The 20,787-nt window shown below is 41.8% G+C and overlaps 3 protein-coding genes and 1 long non-coding RNA gene across 8 annotated transcripts in view; 1 reads left to right on the top strand and 3 right to left on the bottom strand.

Moving 5' to 3' along the window:
- The first annotated feature begins 1,766 nt into the window (after nucleotides 1-1,766).
- LOC119024668 (cadherin-related family member 5) lies at nucleotides 1,767-9,984 on the top strand. The gene is made up of 18 exons (XM_037107655.1): nucleotides 1,767-1,822; nucleotides 1,935-2,116; nucleotides 2,952-3,078; nucleotides 3,171-3,385; nucleotides 4,900-4,956; nucleotides 5,057-5,149; nucleotides 5,232-5,318; nucleotides 5,433-5,543; nucleotides 5,751-5,921; nucleotides 6,151-6,241; nucleotides 6,328-6,434; nucleotides 6,522-6,722; nucleotides 6,833-6,964; nucleotides 7,142-7,220; nucleotides 7,319-7,509; nucleotides 7,613-7,633; nucleotides 8,399-9,320; nucleotides 9,426-9,984. The coding sequence occupies exons 3-18, from the start codon at nucleotides 2,988-2,990 to the stop codon at nucleotides 9,482-9,484; spliced, it is 2,628 nt and encodes an 875-aa protein (XP_036963550.1). The 5' UTR covers nucleotides 1,767-1,822; nucleotides 1,935-2,116; nucleotides 2,952-2,987; the 3' UTR covers nucleotides 9,485-9,984.
- Nucleotides 9,985-11,739: 1,755 nt separating this feature from the next.
- On the bottom strand, nucleotides 11,740-16,181 carry calub (calumenin b). 2 transcript variants are annotated; one of them, XM_037107941.1, is made up of 7 exons: nucleotides 16,077-16,181; nucleotides 14,771-15,003; nucleotides 14,389-14,582; nucleotides 14,114-14,280; nucleotides 13,962-14,022; nucleotides 13,574-13,773; nucleotides 11,740-12,879 (listed from the first exon to the last, which is right to left on the bottom strand). In XM_037107941.1, the coding sequence occupies exons 2-7, from the start codon at nucleotides 14,989-14,991 to the stop codon at nucleotides 12,775-12,777; spliced, it is 948 nt and encodes a 315-aa protein (XP_036963836.1). In that variant the 5' UTR covers nucleotides 14,992-15,003; nucleotides 16,077-16,181; the 3' UTR covers nucleotides 11,740-12,774. The 2 variants fall into 2 exon arrangements, with proteins under 2 accessions (XP_036963836.1, XP_036963837.1); XM_037107942.1 differs by lacking the exon at nucleotides 16,077-16,181 and adding an exon at nucleotides 15,941-16,046.
- A 390-nt stretch (nucleotides 16,182-16,571) lies between these two features.
- Nucleotides 16,572-18,755, bottom strand: gtf3c6 (general transcription factor IIIC, polypeptide 6, alpha). Of its 2 annotated transcripts, none has more exons than XM_037107944.1 (6): nucleotides 18,594-18,755; nucleotides 18,118-18,198; nucleotides 17,926-17,989; nucleotides 17,694-17,738; nucleotides 17,480-17,587; nucleotides 16,572-17,330 (listed from the first exon to the last, which is right to left on the bottom strand). In XM_037107944.1, exons 1-6 carry the CDS (start codon nucleotides 18,615-18,617, stop codon nucleotides 17,200-17,202), a joined length of 453 nt encoding a protein of 150 aa, XP_036963839.1. In that variant the 5' UTR covers nucleotides 18,618-18,755; the 3' UTR covers nucleotides 16,572-17,199. The 2 variants fall into 2 exon arrangements, with proteins under 2 accessions (XP_036963839.1, XP_036963840.1); XM_037107945.1 differs by having other exon boundaries at nucleotides 16,572-17,327; nucleotides 18,594-18,754.
- Nucleotides 18,756-19,914: 1,159 nt separating this feature from the next.
- The window catches only part of LOC119024111, a 32,746-nt gene continuing 31,873 nt past the window's right edge, over nucleotides 19,915-20,787 (bottom strand). For all 3 annotated transcript variants that reach the window (XR_005076401.1, XR_005076400.1, XR_005076399.1), the window contains exon 7: nucleotides 19,915-20,095. This is a non-coding gene — a long non-coding RNA (uncharacterized LOC119024111). The remainder of the gene's footprint in view (nucleotides 20,096-20,787) is intronic.

Raw genomic sequence — 20,787 nt, 5'->3', positions numbered from 1 at the left:
GGAAATTACATCTGTTGGAGATCCTTTACTAAGATGTTCACAGCCTCTGTCCATGACTCATGCTGCATTGCCTGTAATAATCACAATTAAAAAGCTTTTCCCGCAAGGCTTGCCCTCTTCGCTTCAGTGGATTTTCCAAAAAACACTCCCTTTGGATGGCAGAGCGCTGATTGAAGACTGCGATAAGCAGTAGAAACAAGAAGAATGTGAACGTCAAAGGGGGGATTTAACATTTAAAGTAGTTTGGAGATTTATGAGGAAAAAAAATCACAAGTCAAAAATGCCTCCCAGATGAACACACTGACAGGAACAAAATGTTGCTCCTCACACCCACTTTGTACCCAGAGGGCTTTTCTCTGCCGTGGAAGACGGAGATAAGTGTTACACCCAGATGGTTTTGGGTCAATGTGCTGGACAAACAGTCTGCTACTAGAATAGTTGTCTTACTTTTAGACTAGCAGATGATGAGAGAAGGGAAGGCGGGTCAAGAAGGTCATTTTGATGGCATCGCCCACTCATTTTGTCAGCTGTCTTCTGCTCAGGGGTGCTTGAGCATAATGCCAGCATGCACGTGCCAAAGTGGTGATGCTAAGCAGATATGATGTTCTCCATGTTCAGCATCTACCATCTTCAGGGAATGTCATCAGGTCCAGTTCAGCAAATTTTTGGCCACAAACCAAAGTCCTGAAACATTTTACATGTTGACGTGATGATGGTGCGAGATGAACACGAAGGCTTCAGTTCATCCTGAGAGGGAACATGAACGTCAGCCTTAATTCTGAGGTAATCCATCCAATAGCTGTGGATACATTTTCACACGGGGTCACCAAAGACCAGAGGAATCATCCTCCGGGTTGCAAGAATGTCAGTGCAAAATGTAATCTTAATCTATCAAATAGTTTTTGAGATATTTCATTGTGGACTGACTGACAGACTGATATCGACATCCGTAGAGCAGTGCTGCTCTGCCTGCTGCACAGCAATTACACTATAAGGTCTATTAACATTAAATGCAACATTTGATTTATGCAATGTTTAATCATTTAATGCATTAATACAGCCTTGATTTATCTGAGAGGTCGTGCATGCTTTGCCCAAAGTATTACTCGCACACCTAACTACACACGGTGGAAACAAAATGCACTGGAAAAAATCTTCCGCTTTTAAATTTCATATGCATCAAATGTGGGAGTTTGATGAATGCACACAGGACTAAATACTGAAGCATGCAAGTTTAAAGCAGAAAAGTTGAGTGTTTTTTTAACAGCATCTCTGCTGACATCCAGTGGTCACATCCAGCCAGAGCGGCAAACTCAACAAGTCTGTTCCTCTGTTAGTCTGCTCAGCTATTGTTAAATTCAGCTTGTTGCGACAACACAGAGGGTTTGTTTCCTCCTCTCAGTTCATGCCGTTATTTCTGCCTGAGATGCCATCTTGAAACAGTTATCTGATCTGAGAGCTGCTCGTCCTCTGTGTTGTCTCTCTCTGTCAGGGACACAGATGGTGCAGTGTTCGTCCTTTCCCCCTGAGGCAAACTTTAGTCTCCACACACTTCTGCTCCCCCCTGCTTTTATCTCACAATGGAAACCACTCACAAAGCCGCACTAACCAAAACATTTCTCATGGAGCCAGACGATAGCTTTCATCGCAGGAGTCTCTCTCTCTCTCTCTCTCTGTGTACGTGTGTGCATGCTGGGACAAGTGGGGAAAAGGATGTGGGTTAATCTTCAGAAGGTGAACAGCTGATGTTTGATAGCTAATCCCTTGTCAGACCTCATTAGGCGATTGAACAAATCCAAGAGGAGCAAGCTGTGTGGCCAAGGTACATGCTCAGACTCTTTTGGCAGCTTCTAACCTATACATTTACACATTTAAGTATGATACCTATTCCACTACAGTAAATGTGAAATTTCCTGTTATGCTCTTAAATACAGAGACTGCAGGTTGAGCCAGCTCTCTGGACGCTCTGACTGCTGAACTTCGATTGCATGTCAAAGTGTTTACAAAGGTTAAGTGTCTTGCACCAGACAAATCTCTTGAATTCACTTGTGACCCGCGTCTCTCTCCTCACCGCCCAGTGTCTAAGCTGATTGGCTCGGTCTTTGTCCCTGACCAGGTAAGTCCCGCCTTCAGGCTTTAGCCTCTGAGCTGACATTTATCCTTGGATACACACCATAAGCTGCTGTCTGCTTTTTAATGTATGTAGGGGTGGATCAGCGTGTGCTTGAGATTGTGCGTGTTTTGCCGGTGTTATATACTGTTGTCACTTTGATTATTCCAAAAAGCCTCAGTCTGTCATTCTGAGGGGCGTTTAGTGGCTTTTCAGGCTTTTGGGGAATCAGAGATGCTGCTTCCATCACAGGTCAGGAGGATATGGAGACTGACAGACGAGCTGCAGAGGATTTGACAACAACAGGTCGGACAGCTGACTACAGTCTGTTTTCATAGTTTAGCTCAATTGAGTGTGTAATGGAAGGCTTATATGTGTTGGTTTACCTCACGTTTGCAGCAGAGGAGCTGTTTCAGTAAGATGTGACCCCAGATTCTGCTAAGCCACAGATACAGGGAAAGCATGAATCATAAGATCTATGCTACGTGAGGTTACTGTTAACAGATTGACAGGCAGGTCTCCACTCAGAAGAATACCAGTGTGCAGAGATGGCCGGGGAAGGAGAAAGGAAATCATGAAGAGAAGAAGAATTACAGGCTACTATTCTGCTGGTCTGCTCCCTCAGACTGGGGAAAGCCATGCAGAAACCCACTTACAGGGGATTTAGAGGAATTAATGAACAACGCAGAGTGTATCTGTGCACCAATGTCTTAACTTAATGATGATTCTTAAGACATGTTGACATCAAGGCACAGCTAAGCCCATTCATTCACACTGCAGGAGGGTAAAAGGATCAGTTTGTTTACTTAACCGTCCTTGTTATTTGTCTCTCTTCACTCAGCAAGAACTGGTTCCTGAGGCCTGACAGAGCCCAGGAATGGCTCTCACTGAACTGAAATGGAGTTTGTTCCAAGCCAAGGCCCTGGTCTGCTCATTGCTGCTCCTATTGTGTCTGCACACAACCACAGGTACAACCACTCCGCATTTGTTTCGCATTAGAGTTGAGATCTTGGCAGGAATTCATTTCTTACATTATGCATTTGTGTTTGCGCTGACGCAGGGATGTCAGGGTGGGGTGGATGTCTGGACGGTCAGGATGTGTTTGCAGCAATCACAGAAAACAGCCCTCCGGGAGAAGTGGTTGCTGAACTCATGGCCGACACCACGATGGAGGGAGTTCACTGGAGGCTCGATGGAAAAGACGCTCATTGGTTCTTGTTGGATGAAAGAAACCTCCGGCTGAACGCGTCAGCTGACAAGGTCCTCGACCGAGAGGTAAATGAGTCAGGATATGCCCCGCGTGTGCACTGACATGAGTGTTGGAGCAATCCCATTTCCTTGAGGCTGTTGGAACGCTTGTGATAGTGCAGAGCCGCAATGAGGAGGTTACTAAGTTTAGAACAAACTGTAAGATTGAACCTTACAGCCTCTTCCCTGGACCGGACACAATCGCTCTTACCGTCATCCTGTTCCCAGACAGCTGTCTTACATCATGACAGCTGTAAAAGGGTCAACCAGATTAACAGTCTCTCTCTCTCTTTCTTTGTCTGTCTCTCAATCAATTTCCGTCAACCTATCTTATTATTTAATATATATAAACTAAAGGTAGTTACTACAGCTACAAATTTTTGGCATTACATCCTCATCAAATATATTCGGCATGTAACTTTGTTTCACACAGCACCCTAACCTTTTCTTCTTGTATGACTAATACACTGCCCGGCCAAAACAAAGTCACCACTTGGATTTACTGCAACTAAGCAAATAGGTAAGAGCTTTCAGTTGGATAAGTGATTAATATATATCAGCTGGCAACAAGTTATTTAACCCTAACTGATGCTGTGAGTAACTTCTGATGTCTTAATAAGCCATGTCAGAAGACATATCCCGTCGTCGTGGAAAAGATTCTGGTTCAGAAGTGTCAAAGTATTGGCCTGCATCAGGCAAAGAAAAAAAATATAGAGGCTGCTTAAACTACTACAGTTGGGTTAAGAACTATACAACGCAATATTAAAATCTGGGAGGACAGTGGTGAACCATCATCTTTGAGAGGATCTTGAATGATTGCCCCTTAAACATTTGGTGAAATCAAAATTGTAAAAAATCAACAGTAGAAGTCATGGCTATATTTAACAGTGAAAGTAAGAGCATTTCCACAAGCACAATACAGAGAGAACTCAAGTAACTGGGACTAAACAGCTGTGTAGCCTTAAGAAAACCACTTATCAGTGAGGCTAATTGGAGAAAAGAGCTTCAGTTTTCTAGGGAGCATAAAGATTGGACTCTGGAGCAATGGAAAAAGGTCACGTGGTCTGATGAGTACAGATTTACCATACCATACAAGGCTGTGTTGATCTGGGGTTGCTTCGGTTAATCAGGTCAGCTGACTATGACAAGATGACAATGCCACGATTCATCAGGCTCAATTTGTGACGGCGGTCAAACAAAACAGTGTGCAACTTTTTTGGGGGCTGGGCAGTGTACAAATTTAGTGAAACTGCATGTTACAATATTATATTTTTCTACACTTACACAACATCAGACAAGTATAGGTCATGTTGTTAAAAAGAGAAAGAGAAAAGAGAGAAGAAGAAGAGAGTGAGAGTGAACAGTAAATGCAAACGAAATTCAAAAAGGTTTTTAAGCCTGGGTTTATTCTTTCAATAACTTGAAAACAGCTCAATTGAGCTTTTGAAATGAAAAGTTTTTCCTTTGTTTTGTCTTGCCACTCATTTGCTCTTTTGGATTTCAGGATTTAGACAATGACTCTCTGTTCTCCTGTCTCTCAGGCTGAGGGTCCTGTCCTAATGGCTGAGTTATCGTGTCATGAGGAGGACACACTTCAGGTACACATTGTGCCATCATCTATCTAATATCTCTTCAGTGAATCATCCCACGTACAGACTTCTTTAATTCTTTTTTTTTTTCATTTTGCTGTTGTTGCAGAGTGTGTACAGGATCATGGTGGAGGTTCTCAATGAGAATGATAATCTGCCTACGTTTGCAGACGACAATGTCCTCTCTCTCATTATCAGTGAGGTATGACTCTTCCACCAACACATGTACGCAAAACACTCAGGATTCATGTTCTAAAGTGTTTTTCTGCTTGTATGTTTTCCAGCTGACTCCAGTAAACACGGTGGTCTTTACCGTCCAGGCAACAGATGCAGATAATGACGAGATCATTTACTCTATTGACCAGACATCAGTGAGTTCAACTTTTTTACTCTGCTCAGTGTTTCTACACAACATTACCCCTCACACACAAAATCACTGGATAATTGCTAACATACGTGTGTGTGTGTGTGTGTCTGTTCTGCAGCCGGATGCACAGTACTTCAGAGTTGATCTCCCCAACAGTGGAGAGGTGATCCTGTCCAAACCTCTCGACTATGAGACCAAAACCCTGCTTACTGTCACCATCCACGCCTCGGTAAACATTTCATTTCTGTAAATGTCTCCATATTCAACTAAACTGAGTTAATTTCTATGCTTCTGTCATCCTTTCTTGAGAAAATAAAGTTCCAAGTTGATTCCTTGATGCTCAGGATGAACTGCCTCTCCAGTATCCATTTCTTCAGCAGACATGTTTAATCAAGGCAATGCCCTATAAAGTATTCCTGACTTGTCATCATCTCAGGAAATGACCACAGCTGAGCATTTCAATACCAGCACCATCGTCACCATCAACATCGTGGATGGAGATGACCAGTACCCACAGTTCCTGCCCTGCATGCTGCTTTTCCAGGATGAGACCAGCACCGTCTGCACCAGCCCTGTGTACACAGTCAATGTCACAGAGGGTGAAGAGGTCAGCTGATAAACCCTCCTGCAACGCGTATATTACCACTGCTATATAGAAATGTCCATTATAGGTCCTAAATTGAAAAGCAAGTTATCCATCATTTTTCCATAATAAAGCAGGACTGTGAAAGTATCAAACCGCTCAATCCACAGAGAAATTCACAAACCCCTTCAAACTCAAGTACCGTCACTGTTTTAGATGTGTAATAATCTGACAAACGTGTGTCATACTGCAGGACATTGTGTTGGACTTCTCTCCTGGTCCCATTCATGCAGTGGATGGAGACAGAGGACTCAGCTCCACAGTCAGCTATGCCATTCTCTCAGGTACCATGCACAACGGTATAAGTTGATATTTAAAACGTGCTTTGCTTGCACGCATGCATCCGTGACTGTGTTTTTGTTCATGCCAGGAGACGATGACGGGCATCTCCTGATGGACAGCAAGACAGGGGAGGTGAGACTGATTCGGGCGATTACAGACAGTCTCACAACTCCAGTGCTGGAGCTAAAGGTCATGGTAAGTGTCACATCCTCAGTTAGTGTTGGGATGAAAGATTTCATTCTCACTGCTTTGTCTTACTTTCTCTGTGTGTCTTGCAACCAGGTATATCAGGACGACGACCCCAGGAAGTACTCTGTTGCCACAGTGCTCATCCGAGTTCTGTCAGTCAACGAGTTTTATCCAGAGTTCGACCGGGATGAATATCAAGGTTTTTTAATTGCAGGAAAGAACCTGGCCTCTCTGGTTATTACCTACGGCAACAAGGCCTTGATGTTACGTGTAAAAGATCGAGACTTCAACCATGTATGTGCTCATAACGACATATATAAGCCACAGCGCAAACATGCTGAGAGCAGTCCTATAGTTGTCTAATATTGTCACCCATCACCTCCCTTGTCTCCATTAATTGACAGGATTTCAATCCAAAAATTCACTTCACCTTCAGTCCTACATCGAATCACACAGACATCTACCAGATCACGCATGATGGGTTTCTGATCACCAGGACCAACCAGCTCAAACCAAAGCAGAAACATGTTCTAGAGGTGAGCCTCAGTGGAAACTTTATCAGTGGAGTTTCTTGTTTGATTTCAAGAGATCATATCACTGATTTTTCACATTTAAAGCCAGTCACTACAAATGATGTAAAACATTTAATTGAAAATCTAAAAACAAATGAAAATGCTAATAAGATTTGACAACAAAGTCAAAATCCTTTGCAGGTAATGGCTATAGACCAGGAGTCAGGTGAGGCCACCTTTGCGACTGTGGTGGTAGAGGTGCTATCTGAAGGACAATCAGGTAAGGAAACACCCTAACCCGCTCACATTCATCGGTAACTGCTGATAATCCAGCAGACTGAACCAAACTTTCTGCATGTCTGTCTCTGTAAACTGCAGTCCCTTATAGTCCGCTGGGAGTTGGCCGTATGACAGGCTGCACTGTGGGAAAAGCGTTGTTTCTGAGCCTGGTGTTCACAGCTTTACTTGGATGTATCGTGTCTATGGCGATGTGGTTGAAGAGAAAACACAAGGGAAAGAGGGACCCACTGGAGAGGGGCTGTGTGGCCCAGGGCAAACACCCGAATGTGGTGAGATCCTATATCTCGGTGATCTAGATTAATTTACCAAGATTTTTTTTTTGTGGAATTTCAAGTTTCTGAAAAAAATTCTCCTCTGTATTTACTTCTACAGAGCTTACGCTGGTTCCAACTGGTGAGTTAGTCATTTACTACTGAAGCTCATATTAACCCTATCCTTGTCCTAAACCGTGTTTCCACCACCAGGAACTTTCCTCAAGGACTAGGAACCTTTGAGGGACCAGGGTCTAAATTAAATTCCAGCGACCCCAAAAGGTACATGCTTGGGGGGTAGTCATTTCCCAAAGTGAGGATGCAGTGCCAGACATGTCCGATGGGTCCAGGTCTTTGTTGTGCGCAAAAATGACATGTAGAAAAGGCTACTGCTTTTTAGATGTCAGGCGCTCATTAGACTGCATTTGAGACGTTGACAACAATGTCAACCTTTTAGTTCCTTGGAAAGTAATCCTAAAAGTTCCAGGTTCTTTGGGTGAACACGTGGCCCTTTATTCCCTGTCCCTTCCCCTTTAATAAACTCCTAAAGTTGAAATGAATGCTTGAAGAAAATGTTTTAGACAGTTTAACAAAAACTGTCTCAATCTCAAAACATCTTGTCCTCTGATAAAGGTGTGAAGATGTGGTCGTACGCTTGGAGCAAGTAAACTGGACCTTGTTTTGAGAATTACGTTCAAGCTCAAGTTATACAGTATTTAAACTAAAGGCACCTCATCAGTCTTAAACGACACATATAAACACTGATTCCCTCTGTAAAGGTTAGACTTCCTGGTTGTTAGAAGGCCATGAAGTTCCCACCTGTCACACTGAACCAGGATCATTCACTCACCTCCTCTGAGATACAGTTTTTCCAAATGTTGACCTGATGACTGTGGTTGCTCTTCAGTTGAGTTACCGTAACGCCATGCCACACATGGAGGAAGTGCCCCACAACAACGACGAATATGGAACCTACAATCCCTCCTTCAGCTTACCAGACAACCCTGGCATCTACACTCACCAAGACCTCCCCGCTTCCCGAGGACCCATTCCACCCACAACAACCGCTGCCCCCGACACCAGTTTCATCCCCACTGAAACTGTGCACAGCCCTGTGATCCTCAATAATAATGTGTTGACACCAACCAAAAGCTCCACTAGTTCACCCACCTTCCAGCCAGCCCCTACACACTTGAGCCCGACACAGAGCGCTCAAGATGCACCCAAAGACAACCCCTGTTCATCACCTGACTCGACTATGGCACTACCTAACACCAGCCCGAGCCCTCCGACCCATGATTCCACCACCACCCCACCGTTCACCCGCTCTGATTCACAAACAACCACCAACAATGACCCCAATGAGCCAATCACCAGCCCCAGCTCTCTATCCAGTATTCCATGCAGCCATACCCGAATTGCCTCAGCAGAAATAGACAAACCCTTCTGTAAACCTCGTGTGAAGACACCCCCATATTCCCCTTTACTGCCCTCACCCCTCCCGAAACAGATCGGTACACCCCCAACTACCCCTGACCATGCACCTTTCAAAGCCAAGCTGGTCCATATAGATACATCTCCCCTAGATACCCCTGTAACAAAGCCACAGCGAACATCGATGACTCTCAGCACAGAGGAGGACCAACCCTGCACATCACTGGATCAAACAGACGAATCAGAACACCCACATGGGGCTTCAGATGCCGGCAGTCCATCTCAGGACAGAAGGCCCTCAACAAACTCAGGAAATACGCAAGAGTGCTGCCAGGCAGAGGAAGTGGATGATGATGGCTTTCTGGGAGATGAAGATGCTGACAAGAACACTGAAGGTGAGGAAGAGCTCGAGTCAGACGAAGAAGAGCTGCTGAGGGTGATGGCTCGTTGTAATCCCATATTTCTAACATTTAGTAAGTGATGACTCTGCTATATCGCAGGCATTGAGAGTGATGGGATGGACGACAGGGAATGGAGGAGGCACGGTGAAGATGGATGATACAGACAGGCGGCGACAGGCATGTCATCACTGCCGTGTGGGTTTGCTTGTGCTGTAGGTACGCACAATTACAATACTTACCGTTGTTCCATTTGTACCATGTAGTTTACTAAACGCATCAGCATAAACCATGAGTCAATTTTTCAAGAATATGACATTCAAGGGAAGATTAGTTATAGAACAGCCAGAATGAACAAGTCAAGTATATTGTCTGCAATTGTTTACGGCTAATATTGACGCTGTTTGTTCTCTAAAAATGAATCCACATGGAATCACAGTGTAAAACGTGTAAAACAGCTGTTGCAACATCATTTGATCTCATTGTTTGAAACTCACAGTGCAGCAGCGGTTTTGCATCCTGTGTGGTTCCATGTACATTTTTCCTTTAAATAGCTGCTACTTTATGTTCAAAACTGTCAAAACGTACTGCAGCATTAATTGTTTTGTCATGCCTAATCTACAAGCTGCCTCATTTTCTTTTTTTCTTTGAACATGAGTAAAGTTATTGTCCAGCTGAATCAATGAGCCAAGAGTCTTTATTAAAGCAAGCTTATGGGCAGGGGCACCGCTCAAGTTTAGCTCTACAGCTCAAAATTGTTATGTTAAGGATAAGATAAGAGCTGGTTGGGGTTAGGTAAAGGTTTTGGTTGGTGAAAGTTGGAATAATAATAATAAGGAGAAGACCCACTTTGCCTAAAAACTATTTTACATTAATGCATGCTAGCAACTCAGCAGCACAATGCTAACCCCAGTTTGTGCTTCTGATGTTTTAGCATCTGTCAATTACAGCTGAGCCAGCCATATTTGAAAAAAAAAAAAAAACAGAAGGTCATTTAACAAGGCTGTTGTGAAGTTTCAGACTCAGGTTTCAGCAGTGTTTCTTAAACAGGTTGACACTATCTACCATAGTTGTTGGCAGCACTCTTTGAGGATTGTGGAATAACCCTCAACAAAACTCTGCTAACACGCTCACAGTGACAATGTAATACATATATATATATATATATATATATATATATATATATATATATTGATGTTTGGCAGTAAAATGTTTGCCATTGCCACAAATTCCCATTTTAATTATGCATTTTAGCATGCTAACATGACATTTTCCAGCAAGACCAGTTTGGTGCTGGTCTGTGCTGGTTTTTTCAGGCAGGGATTTGCTAAATAGCACTGAAAACAAAGTACATTTGTTACTAATGGGAAGACCATTAATTTAGCATGTATTTAATCAAAAACAAATTCAAGTCTTTACCTGGTGGGTCAAAAAGGAAGAAAACGCTGCATTCAGTAGGTTTGACAAGAGCAATGTCTGCAGTATGTGACTAATGTACTTTTCTTATTAGCAATCTGTCACCTTGCCTCAGTAGGTCTGTTATCAAACATCAGCTTTTCACAGATTAACCCACTTCTGCTGACCCCTTTGCGCATATAGTACCTACACAATCTGTACACACAAATACACGCGTCTGTAAAACCTTTGAGGCTATTCTCGATGAATAGTGTTAAGGAATTGAGATAAAGACAGCAGGGCTTCTGTTCTGATAATCGAAAGTTTAAATTGCAGAGCAGTTATGAGAGGCACAACCTGGAACTAGACACCGCAACACTTTGAGCCACATACGTGTCTCAAAATGCTTACATGCTCAGAAAATGATAAAGCTAACATGCTCATATTTGGCAGGTATGTTGCTGTTGGGGTAAGATGGAAATATTTACCGTGGTTTCAGCACCCTTGCTCAGTCCACAAGCCTTCATTTTAATTTGAACTGTGTAGTTGTGATGCTATAGCACTGACAATAATATGTCCACAGCAACAATCACACACACAAACTTTAAGTATTTGAAACACGTATTCAGCTGTGATGTTATTAGTGTCTGTAGATTCAAACTAAATGATTCGCCGAAAGAAGCAGCGAGAGGAAAAGGGTCTAAAAAACAGAATAGTGGGTCAGTGGTCAGAAAGAAACCAGGAAACGGAGCATTTCCTGAAAAGGAGGAAAAGCTGGGAAAACTGTGGTGGTGAAAAAGAAAAACCCAGAAAACTAAAAGCTCCAATTTTTTTGATTTTATTGAGACATTCTTCTCAATCACAAAAACTGGACCTGATTGTTAAGAGTGCTCTGTTTGCAGACCAACAACTTATTTACAGTAAAGTCACTAGTGAAAGGGTGGTCACTGCAGTGAGCATGTAAAAAAACATTTTCATATACATTATAGTATACCATACAAATTACCAACAGTGGTTATAAATGGTGGTAGTGAGAATACAAGCATAACAAATTTAGGAGGGCAAAGTGTTTGTAGGGAAAATGCTTCTTCTTCTTCTTTTTTTTTCTTTCAAAACCGCTTACAAAACAGGACAAATATTCTTGCTTGGCACATAAATGAGTTAGTTCAGCTGAGTCAAACAAAACATAACATCAAAAAAAGGGAGTCAGTCATTAAGAATACAAGTAATATATGTACACACGCAGATTCACACGCACACACACACTATTGAGGTGATGAGAGAAGAAAGGAGGCAGCTTCGAAGACAAAGCATCCGTCAGTCTCTAAATCCATACACAGCCTGTCTTCGCATAGCTTCTATGGATGCTTTGAGGACCTGTATAGCAAACAGCGAGGTCCCACTGATGAAACTGTATTGCACAAGTCCAAATAGTCTTCATTGTCACTGGAATTTAATATTTACTCCCCATTCCAGACATCACCAGCAATATCAAATTATGGCCAATAAAGACAAGAAAACAAAGTACAAATGGGCCTGACTACATGATTAGACAGAAGAGTAGAACAAATTCTACTGACTAGAAATCAGTTCTACTCTTCAAAGTCCAGTGCATTGCAAAAAAAAAAAAAAAAGATGTCAAACTATTCTGTATACTGCAAGCCTTAACTTGTCCTATTAGGGTTTTGTAACAAAACATGGCTATTTAATAAAATCATCCTGTCAAATAATAAAAAAAAAACAAAAACATTGTGATCTAACACTGTTTGTCCCTCGCCTGACCTGGAAAAGGCAAGTGTAGTGTGAGGAAGCAAAGGAAAGGCTGGCAATACATCCCAATCTTATGGACAGCTGAGCATGAGAACACACTGGCCGAGCATGTACACTTTACTTTACGTTAGCGTGTGTACAACGGGGCACATTCAAGAAATTAAATAAATTATTGTCCTTGGCGTTGGATCAGGCAAGCTAATCTCGTTTGAAACACTCCATCCACTGTCAGGGGAGTAAGGTGGTACAAAAGATGAACACAGAGTCTTTGTCGGCAGGAGGATGTTTAGAACTCGTCGTGTCGAGTCAGAGCCTCTCCGAAGTCGGTCGCCTGGCTGCCCACGAACAAGTCGTACTTATCCACGATTTCTGACTTGGTCAGGCGGCCATCCTGAGAAGGTGAGAGCAAACATGATGAGCCTCTTATTTCTGTCAGTACACAAAGACTTACTATGTGTTACTGTAGGTATTTGGTATGTGTTGTTTGATTTGCACTTGTGGATTGTGGAAGCAGACAATAAATGACTTTTCTCATATGAAAATATGCATACTGTATCTCAGAGGGCTACAATACCAGCAGAGCTGAGATGAAAGCCTGCACCTCTTGTGTTTATCATGCTTTGTTACTGCTGAAATTAAGTCAGAGCCCCCTGAAATGGACTGGCTGACAAAGAAAGTGTCAAAAAATGCCCCAAACTACAGGCACACCAACTGACTACTGGTTAACAACCCAGCCTCGGGGCAGCAGTGGCTGGTTTTCACTGTGATGCGACTACAGGCATATAACAAGCTGATGTTTTAAGTGAGTTTCTAAAATGTGACTATATGTCTAAATTTAGACTTACATAAATGTTCTGCGCTTGTTTGTCTCATTGAGCCTTACGTAAGTGTTCTCAGAGTTTGGTAGCCCTGGACTACAATCATTCAAACAGACTTGTGTACATACTATATAAACAGATTTATAAATTACTTTGAGCTTTCTTACACGCAGTTCCATTTCCCCCAGTGTTTAGTGAATTAGACAGGAAGTAAAATTTATGACAACAATGCTTTTCTGTGGAAATTTTAAGTTTTACAGCTCGTACTTTGTCTGAGTCTGACTCATAGACCAGATGTTTGGCCTCAGCGTCAGCATGGTCGTAGTCACTGGGCAGAATCCAGTCCCTGGTCTCGTCCTTGTCCATCTTCCCATCTTTGTTTTTGTCTCTAAATTCAGTAAACTGTTCCCTCTCAGTCTTCACCCACTCGGGTTCTGAGGCATCTCCCTCCTGGTTGTACATGTCACCTAGAGCGCAGAAAAGGATAGGAACATGGTGAGTGAGGGTGATGATGGTGTTGCAACGCTTCTTAGTAAATGTTCACATAATGTTGGTCTAAGACATTGCGAAATCTCATAACGGTTCCTCAAACATTAACCATTATGAACTGGTTGTGGCTCTTTCAACTGTGTGTAGTACACCCTGAAGAACTCACCTATGTACTCGTCTAAATCAATTAATCCATCTCCATTCTTGTCTATGTCTTCCATAGTTTCCTAGAGGAAGAAATGAGCACACGAGACAGTGAGAGAGGGATTTAAACAATACGTTATTTAACACCTGTGTGAGTGTAAGTTTGTCACTCACCAGCACTACAATGTCTTTCATGTGGTCGTACTCCTCGGGGTGAAGGAAGGCTGTGAACTCCTCCTTGTTTGCTCTCAAGTCATTGTCTTGGTCGGCCATTTTAAATCTCCTCTCATCACGAGCCATCATCTGCCTGTAGCTGAATCCATCATCGGGGTCGGGGTCATCTGTGAGGCAAGACCCAAAGTACATTTTTAAAGCATGTCTGCGTTCTACGCAGGTAATACTTAATGGATGAGTCAAATATGTACAATAAAGTTAGTATGTTGGCGTACCAAGAATGTATCCGTATGTGGCGTTTTTGTACTCCTCCCAGGACACCACTTCGTCCCCATTGAGGTCATGACTCTTCCACTGTCTGTCCACATCATCGTAGATCCACCTCTTCTGTGCATGCTTGATCCACCGCTTCATCTCCTCAACTGTCACGTAGCCATCCTTATCCTCGTCAATACGTTCAACCAACATGCTGTAGAGAGATGGCATGAAACATTCAGCTCATTCCCTTACATGAGCACTTAGTAAATCACCTCAGATGAACTTTACTCCTCCATGAGGTGAAACTAGGTCATTACCACAGTTTTACTACCACTATGGTTGTAAGAGGACATTCATAAAACACATTCATACAATCGCCGTGACACGTATTCTTCTTACCCGAGCCGCTCCTTGCTCTCTTCTGGTGTGAGCTGGTCGAATGTCTTGGCCTCGTCTTGTCCCAGAAAGGCTTCATGGTCGTAGTCGAAGTTGTCTGTGTCATCGTGCTCTCGGTTGCTGAGGGGATCGTCATGGTGAACACGGTCCTTCTTCTCAGTGGGTTTGCTGGTGGCGTAAACCACACAGAGTGCAAAACACATGACAAGTGGTCGCAGCTCCATCCTGCGTTATGTCTGGATGAGAGATAACAAAATGAGACGCAAATGGCTCTGGTTAATTCGCAAACAGTACAAAACCTTATATTTCACTTTTCTGTCAGTGGTGATCACAGCTTTCAACATCGGGCTACTCAACACTGCACATGCCTGTGCATGACTCACAGTCTAAGCAAATACTTTGACTATGAGAGGTGGATTGCTAGGCTAATCTGTTCCAGCTGATGCAATCCCTCATTTGTTCCTCCTCTTGGTACTTGGTAGAAGATGACGATGCACATATTATATTATCACTGGCTCAACAAATATCAAAATATAACCATAACCAATAATATGCAACAATTGATAAAGTAAACCTGCCTCAATCTAATGCATCTTAATACAAGTGCCCTGCCATTAAACCTAGCCTTATCAAAGTATTGTTATGGTTGTGTTACAGCCAATGGTGCTGAACTGTACTGCACTTTACAATGATCTGTTTCTAATACTTAATATCCCACCAACCACACACACAAATCTAAAATACATACTGAAACCTATATGGAGAGCTATTGTGGGGCTACTGTATTAGACTAGATCAGTTTGATTTTCATCTATCGATGAGAAATCCAATGTTTACACTTCAATCAAAGCAGTGTTTACCATCAATCCAAGTTTTTATAAAGCGGATGCAACGTCAACGTTACTGTCATCGGGGAATAGGATGCAGTATATGGAGAAACTACTTTTCTAGCTACCTTCTTACTAAAAAAAGATCGTTCATTCCTATCTTGGCTCCTTTCGTGTGACACAATATGTTGAGTCCTGACACACTTAGTCTAGCTAAAGTCGCTGTATAACGAGTCATAGCGACAGTTGCTCCCAGTTAGTTCCCGTTAATATCCCAAACCCAAGGTTAGGCACCAACATCAGACTGGCTAATGTAGCGTACCGTTAGTTTTACGTGCTAACCTACATTTTCACTCGTCCAGCGAAGATAAATAACAAACTATTTAACTGCCCATACTGCGTCTTTATCAACAACAGCTACAGGAGACACACATTCGAGTTATTTTTCGTATTTTAAGCCATAATTTATCAGGAAAACTCACCGGTGTCTTCAGGGAAGTTCTTCGATGCAGTTTAAGACCCTCCCCTCGGAAACACACCCTTACACTTCCTGTGCTAGAACGTCAAGCGACCAATCAGAATCCGCGAAGGCGAGTGCGATGTCGCTCGCTCATTGGTCCACTCCCAGGGAACATCGATGATTGGATTGGCCGAGAACCGCCACGTCCTCAAAGGCAACAAAACTTCGTTCATTCATAACTCCACTACACAGTGTCTGGGACAGGTAAGATGCGCAATGAGGAACCCAAAACAAGCACTCATTTGCTTTTAATTCGAATTAAACACATAAATAATGTCATAAACTGCAATAGAGTTGCAATTTATTTAATTTCTTAACAGTTTTATTACTGTCCCGTCTTTAAAAACGTAAAGACTTTTGCAAAATTCGGACACTTTTGCTTTGTAACCAGATGCAAATCAACAGATCTGTAGAAGAAATTCCACAAAAAAAAAAAAAATAAATAAAAATCACAAACTCACACTCAGATCTTTCTCTTTTAATAAAGACATTTTCATTGAGACAAATTTATTTAATAAACAAATAAATAATATTTGTTTTTGCTTCATTACTATACACTAGTAGTCATAGAAGTACAGAGAAAAACCAACTCATCAGCTGCTCTAAACCAGAAACATACAGACTGCGCCTTTTTAAAGACATATTTTATCTTTTCTTTACATGTATAAATGGCTCATTCTCTAAAGAGCACATCTCTACTGTAACCTTGCAGATCAAGCAGATTTATATTCCTCTCTTAGCTAACTATTCATCATAAGCAGTGGGAACAAAAAACACACGAAAAAATTCAGAGAAACACAATGACAGGACTTCCTTCCAGTTAAACTGAGGGCATCCAGCATATTTCTGGAACTGCCCTTCCCAAGAACATCTGGATCTGAGAGGAATAGATTTTGATGAGGATTTGTAAATGCCTTTTTGGCCTTTAGGCGTCATTTCTCCTTATTCATGTGTTTCAAATGTTAAATTCCATGAATTACGGCTCAGTGAAGAAGAGGCATTATATGTTTCTGGAAATGTTTCACACATGGAGTCTCTCAAAGCATCACAAATGCTAGTTCAAAACAGAGAAAAGCCTTCATATATCAGCTCACTGCTGAGTCATCCAAATCTGTGTTGTCCATGTCTTCTTCTGACTCCACCTGTTGGTCTGCATTTTCTTCCTGATTGGACTGACAGGTTGCGTCGTTCTGCTCACCAGTATCATCACTTCCTGCTGGAGCAACACACACACACAAAAGAAAAAAACATTTGCTGGTGTGGCGTGCAAAACTGTATAAATCGTTGTGTCACAATAATCATAAAAAGGTCATAAAAGTTCAATTAGCTGCATTAGAAGAAAGAGCAGAGACTGTTCTGGCTGACCTGTGCTAGTTTCACCCTCTTTCTTTTCTGTGAGGAAGATTCGTTGCATCATCAGTTTCTTCGTGGTGTGGCACGTGTACTTCAGCTCTGGATCACTGCCTTCTCCTCCTGCAGACATATGTATAAGTGGGCAATTAGCAAAACAACAACAAAATCCCTCATGCATACCTGAAACCCAACCGTAAACAATAAGTGGTAATATGGAGAAGCTTACCTTTCTTTGGTCCCTCCTCAAACAGCACGCAAGTTCCCAAAGTATCTTTGAAGAGGGAAGTATAGCAATTAAGATTTCAGTTGAAAGTGTTGATTTAGATCAAATCTATTACAGGAGTTTACTAAGGCTCATTTTTATTTGCTTTATGAGAAGGGAAAGGAGAAGGGTGCCATTTATTTTAAAAGGCGGCACAATCAGGTACACCACACAAGTCTGCATGTTTCATTCTTACCTTCATATTCTCCTGCAAACACATACTGTCCAACCTGCATCATGGGCTTCTCACTATCAATATCCTGGAACACATGAGCAAAATATGATCCAATGGGTGATGCAGTGAGAGACTTACATTAATATTGATGTCGTGGCATGTTGGCCTGGCTTCTTCTCTTTATGCACTACAAGGTGTTAACTTCAAACTCACCAGTATCTTGCAGGTTCCCCGACACTTTGACAGAAAGTCATTGTTGATTATACCAGAAAGCTCCACCACAACAAGCTGCTCCTAAACACAAAACAAGACCAAACATGTGTATTAGTTTTATAATTCAACTATACATTTTTCTTGAGGTAAAATAAAGTGATCAGAATATATTCCACTATTTCCATGCCAGAGCTCCTGTACAATATTTTGGTCAGAGAATTAAACAATTATCTCGGGGATTTTTGCAATTTTACACCAAGAAATCGATATAAACACACGCTTAAACACAAAAAAACAATATTCAGTGGGAGGTTTGTCTTCCAAACTCCAATTTTCTAAATGTTAAAATGAACACAATAACTAATACTGAAGCTAAACCTGTCGTCTTTTATGGATAACGTTAGTCCTAACCCGCTAGCATGTTAGCCACATGAAGCTAACGCGGTAAACGCCTGTGCGCTGATGTGTTTACGTACCTCCTCTTCCCATTCATCGTCCATGTCAAAAGTCCTGGAACAAAGAGAAATAGCACCAGTTAATGTAACTGCTCCTTTCCTGTGGTTTTATCTATGCAACTCTCCCAACATGTTTTTGACTGAGTTACGTTTTGACAACTTCCGCGAATGTACGGTGTCCGTGAAGCCCTTTTGTGTATTTTTTGCTGCCTGGCGAGTTCTCAGTTACGCGCTCCGGCCATTGAGGGGCGCTGTTGCTCAGTTTTACAGGCATGTTTTGCAGCTAAGCCATTTAATGTGAGGAGGAAATACAGTCAAATGAATAGCAACCCACCCCACCTCCATCCCTCCACCCCTCCCTCCATCTATCCGTGCATCTATCTATCTGTTCATTCTACTTATGGCCGAGTATGATTGCATCTAAATATTGGCTACCTGTAGGCACGCTCATCTACATCTAACATTAATGTTATTAATGTTCTCCTGCAGGACGGCCATAGCTGAGGTGGTAAGATGAGATGAGATGAAATGAGACGATACACTTTATTGATCCCCAAGGGGAAATTCATCCGTCAAAGGCAGAGGCAACAAAAAACAAGCACGCACATCAAACGCACCCAAAAACAGAAAAAAAAAAAGAGACGGTCACACAAACAGCAGGCCAGATGAGAAACCTGATGAATTATTATCAAAGTGCACGATGAGGAGAAAAATATCAAGCAAAAAAGCAAATGTAGGTTGGTGTGTGTGTGTGTGTGGGGGGGGCATCTGGGGGAGAAGATTAGTTTTTCATGTTTCCTCTTTGCTGGGACTGCAGTTATTGAACAAAAGTGAATCTGGAGGTTTTTCTGTAAGGTGAGATGGAGGTAGGTCAGTACCTGAACAAACCTTTTTCTGATACACACACATCAAAGGCAGAAATCCACCTCAAAGTCTGTCATTACATAATTATTTCTAACCCTGAGGTGGAAAGTAAAATTTTAAATAATTAAAACCTGGATCTTGGTGGACATATAATTTATGAGGTAAAGATTTTTTTTTTTACGATTCATCAAAGAGGTTTTATGAGTTTTATGAAGGGGTGGTGAATTTTCTGCAGCATTTAAACTGTTTACACCATTTAAATTTGGCAAACAAGGTGTAGCCTATCAATTTTAAATCAAGCAAATGTTGTGGTGCAGCTTCTAGAGAACAGGGCTTTAATTCTTCATCAACAGAATAACAATTTTGTTTAAAATATTTATATATTTGGCCTTCTGTTCTGTTAAGGCATCATACATGCAATTGATACATATAGAACATTTGCTATTTTTGAAATATAATGTGTTTTTAATACCCCTGATCAATTGATCCTGATGGGAAACTTGGGGTCAGAGATCAGGGTCAGCTGAGGGGCAGCACCCATGGAGCTGGCTCAGATTCGTCATCTCATGCAAGACTTCTGTAGTGAGGATGCTGCTTCACACCGCGTCCTCCAGTTGAAGAGCCATTCTACTACAGACCTCTTGTGAAAAACACGACCGCTGTAATAAATAGAAATGTGATAAATGAATTAAATGGATTTGCGCAAATCTATAAGGTTGACTCTCAACTATCGGTAGTGCCTTCCCAACGCATACGTTGTGTAACACATTTCATTACATGCCCATTATTCAATAAATATTCTGACATATTTACATTTTTTGCATTTTGTTTCAAAAGGAACCATGACTCCTCTTCCACAGACACAAAGTCTAATAGACTGTTTGATTAAATTGTAGAAATACTGAACCTGTTAAACTCATTTTATTACAAAAGTCAATAAGATGGCGCTGGAACAGTAACAGTGCTATCCACAGATTCAGTAAATGGAGTCTTGGGAAGACGGGGGTTTAATGCGCTGATGTCTTTATGCTCCGGCTGGACTTTCAAATATCTGCATTTCCTACTGCAATTTGGTGATAACAGTAAATAGCAGACTCTGCGCTGAAAGCTCAAAAAGGACAAAGTGTAAAAACATACAGACTTCCTCACTATTTACAGTATTTTCATTCTGTTTTTAAGAAACAGACTGCTGTATTTTAGGTCTTTTGCAGGGCCACAGGAAAGGAAAATATTTAAATGATATTTTTAAAATGCAATATTTAACATATTAATAATTTTTTTACTATTATATTTTTTATTTTGCATTAATGCCGTTATGAAACAAGGTCGACAAATGTGTTTTCCTCCCTCG

This window comes from Acanthopagrus latus, chromosome 8 (assembly GCF_904848185.1).
Source record: "Acanthopagrus latus isolate v.2019 chromosome 8, fAcaLat1.1, whole genome shotgun sequence".
NCBI classification, from domain to species: Eukaryota; Metazoa; Chordata; class Actinopteri; order Spariformes; family Sparidae; genus Acanthopagrus; species Acanthopagrus latus.
Note: the sequence above shows the minus strand (reverse complement) of the source record. Positions and strands in the feature narration are given on the sequence as shown.

What these genes read in the sequence shown, in the direction of transcription:
- gtf3c6 (XM_037107944.1), bottom strand. Translation starts at nt 18,617, where the DNA reads ATGGACGATGAATGGGAAGAGGAG. An exon ending in GTTTGCAGGAGAATATGAAG is followed by an intron (nt 17,739 to 17,925) that starts GTAAGAATGAAA and finishes CCCTCTTCAAAG; the next exon opens with ATACTTTGGGAACTTGCGTG. An exon ending in TGAGGAGGGACCAAAGAAAG is followed by an intron (nt 17,588 to 17,693) that starts GTAAGCTTCTCC and finishes ATATGTCTGCAG; the next exon opens with GAGGAGAAGGCAGTGATCCA.
- LOC119024668 (XM_037107655.1), top strand. Translation starts at nt 2,988, where the DNA reads ATGGCTCTCACTGAACTGAAATGGAGTTTGTTCCAAGCCAAGGCCCTG. An exon ending in TGCTGGAGCTAAAGGTCATG is followed by an intron (nt 6,435 to 6,521) that starts GTAAGTGTCACA and finishes TCTTGCAACCAG; the next exon opens with GTATATCAGGACGACGACCC. An exon ending in TGCTGACAAGAACACTGAAG is followed by an intron (nt 9,321 to 9,425) that starts GTGAGGAAGAGC and finishes GCTATATCGCAG; the next exon opens with GCATTGAGAGTGATGGGATG.
- calub (XM_037107941.1), bottom strand. Translation starts at nt 14,991, where the DNA reads ATGGAGCTGCGACCACTTGTCATGTGTTTTGCACTCTGTGTGGTTTAC. An exon ending in TGAAAGACATTGTAGTGCTG is followed by an intron (nt 14,023 to 14,113) that starts GTGAGTGACAAA and finishes TTCTTCCTCTAG; the next exon opens with GAAACTATGGAAGACATAGA. An exon ending in ATGAGTCAGACTCAGACAAA is followed by an intron (nt 12,880 to 13,573) that starts GTACGAGCTGTA and finishes TCACCTTCTCAG; the next exon opens with GATGGCCGCCTGACCAAGTC.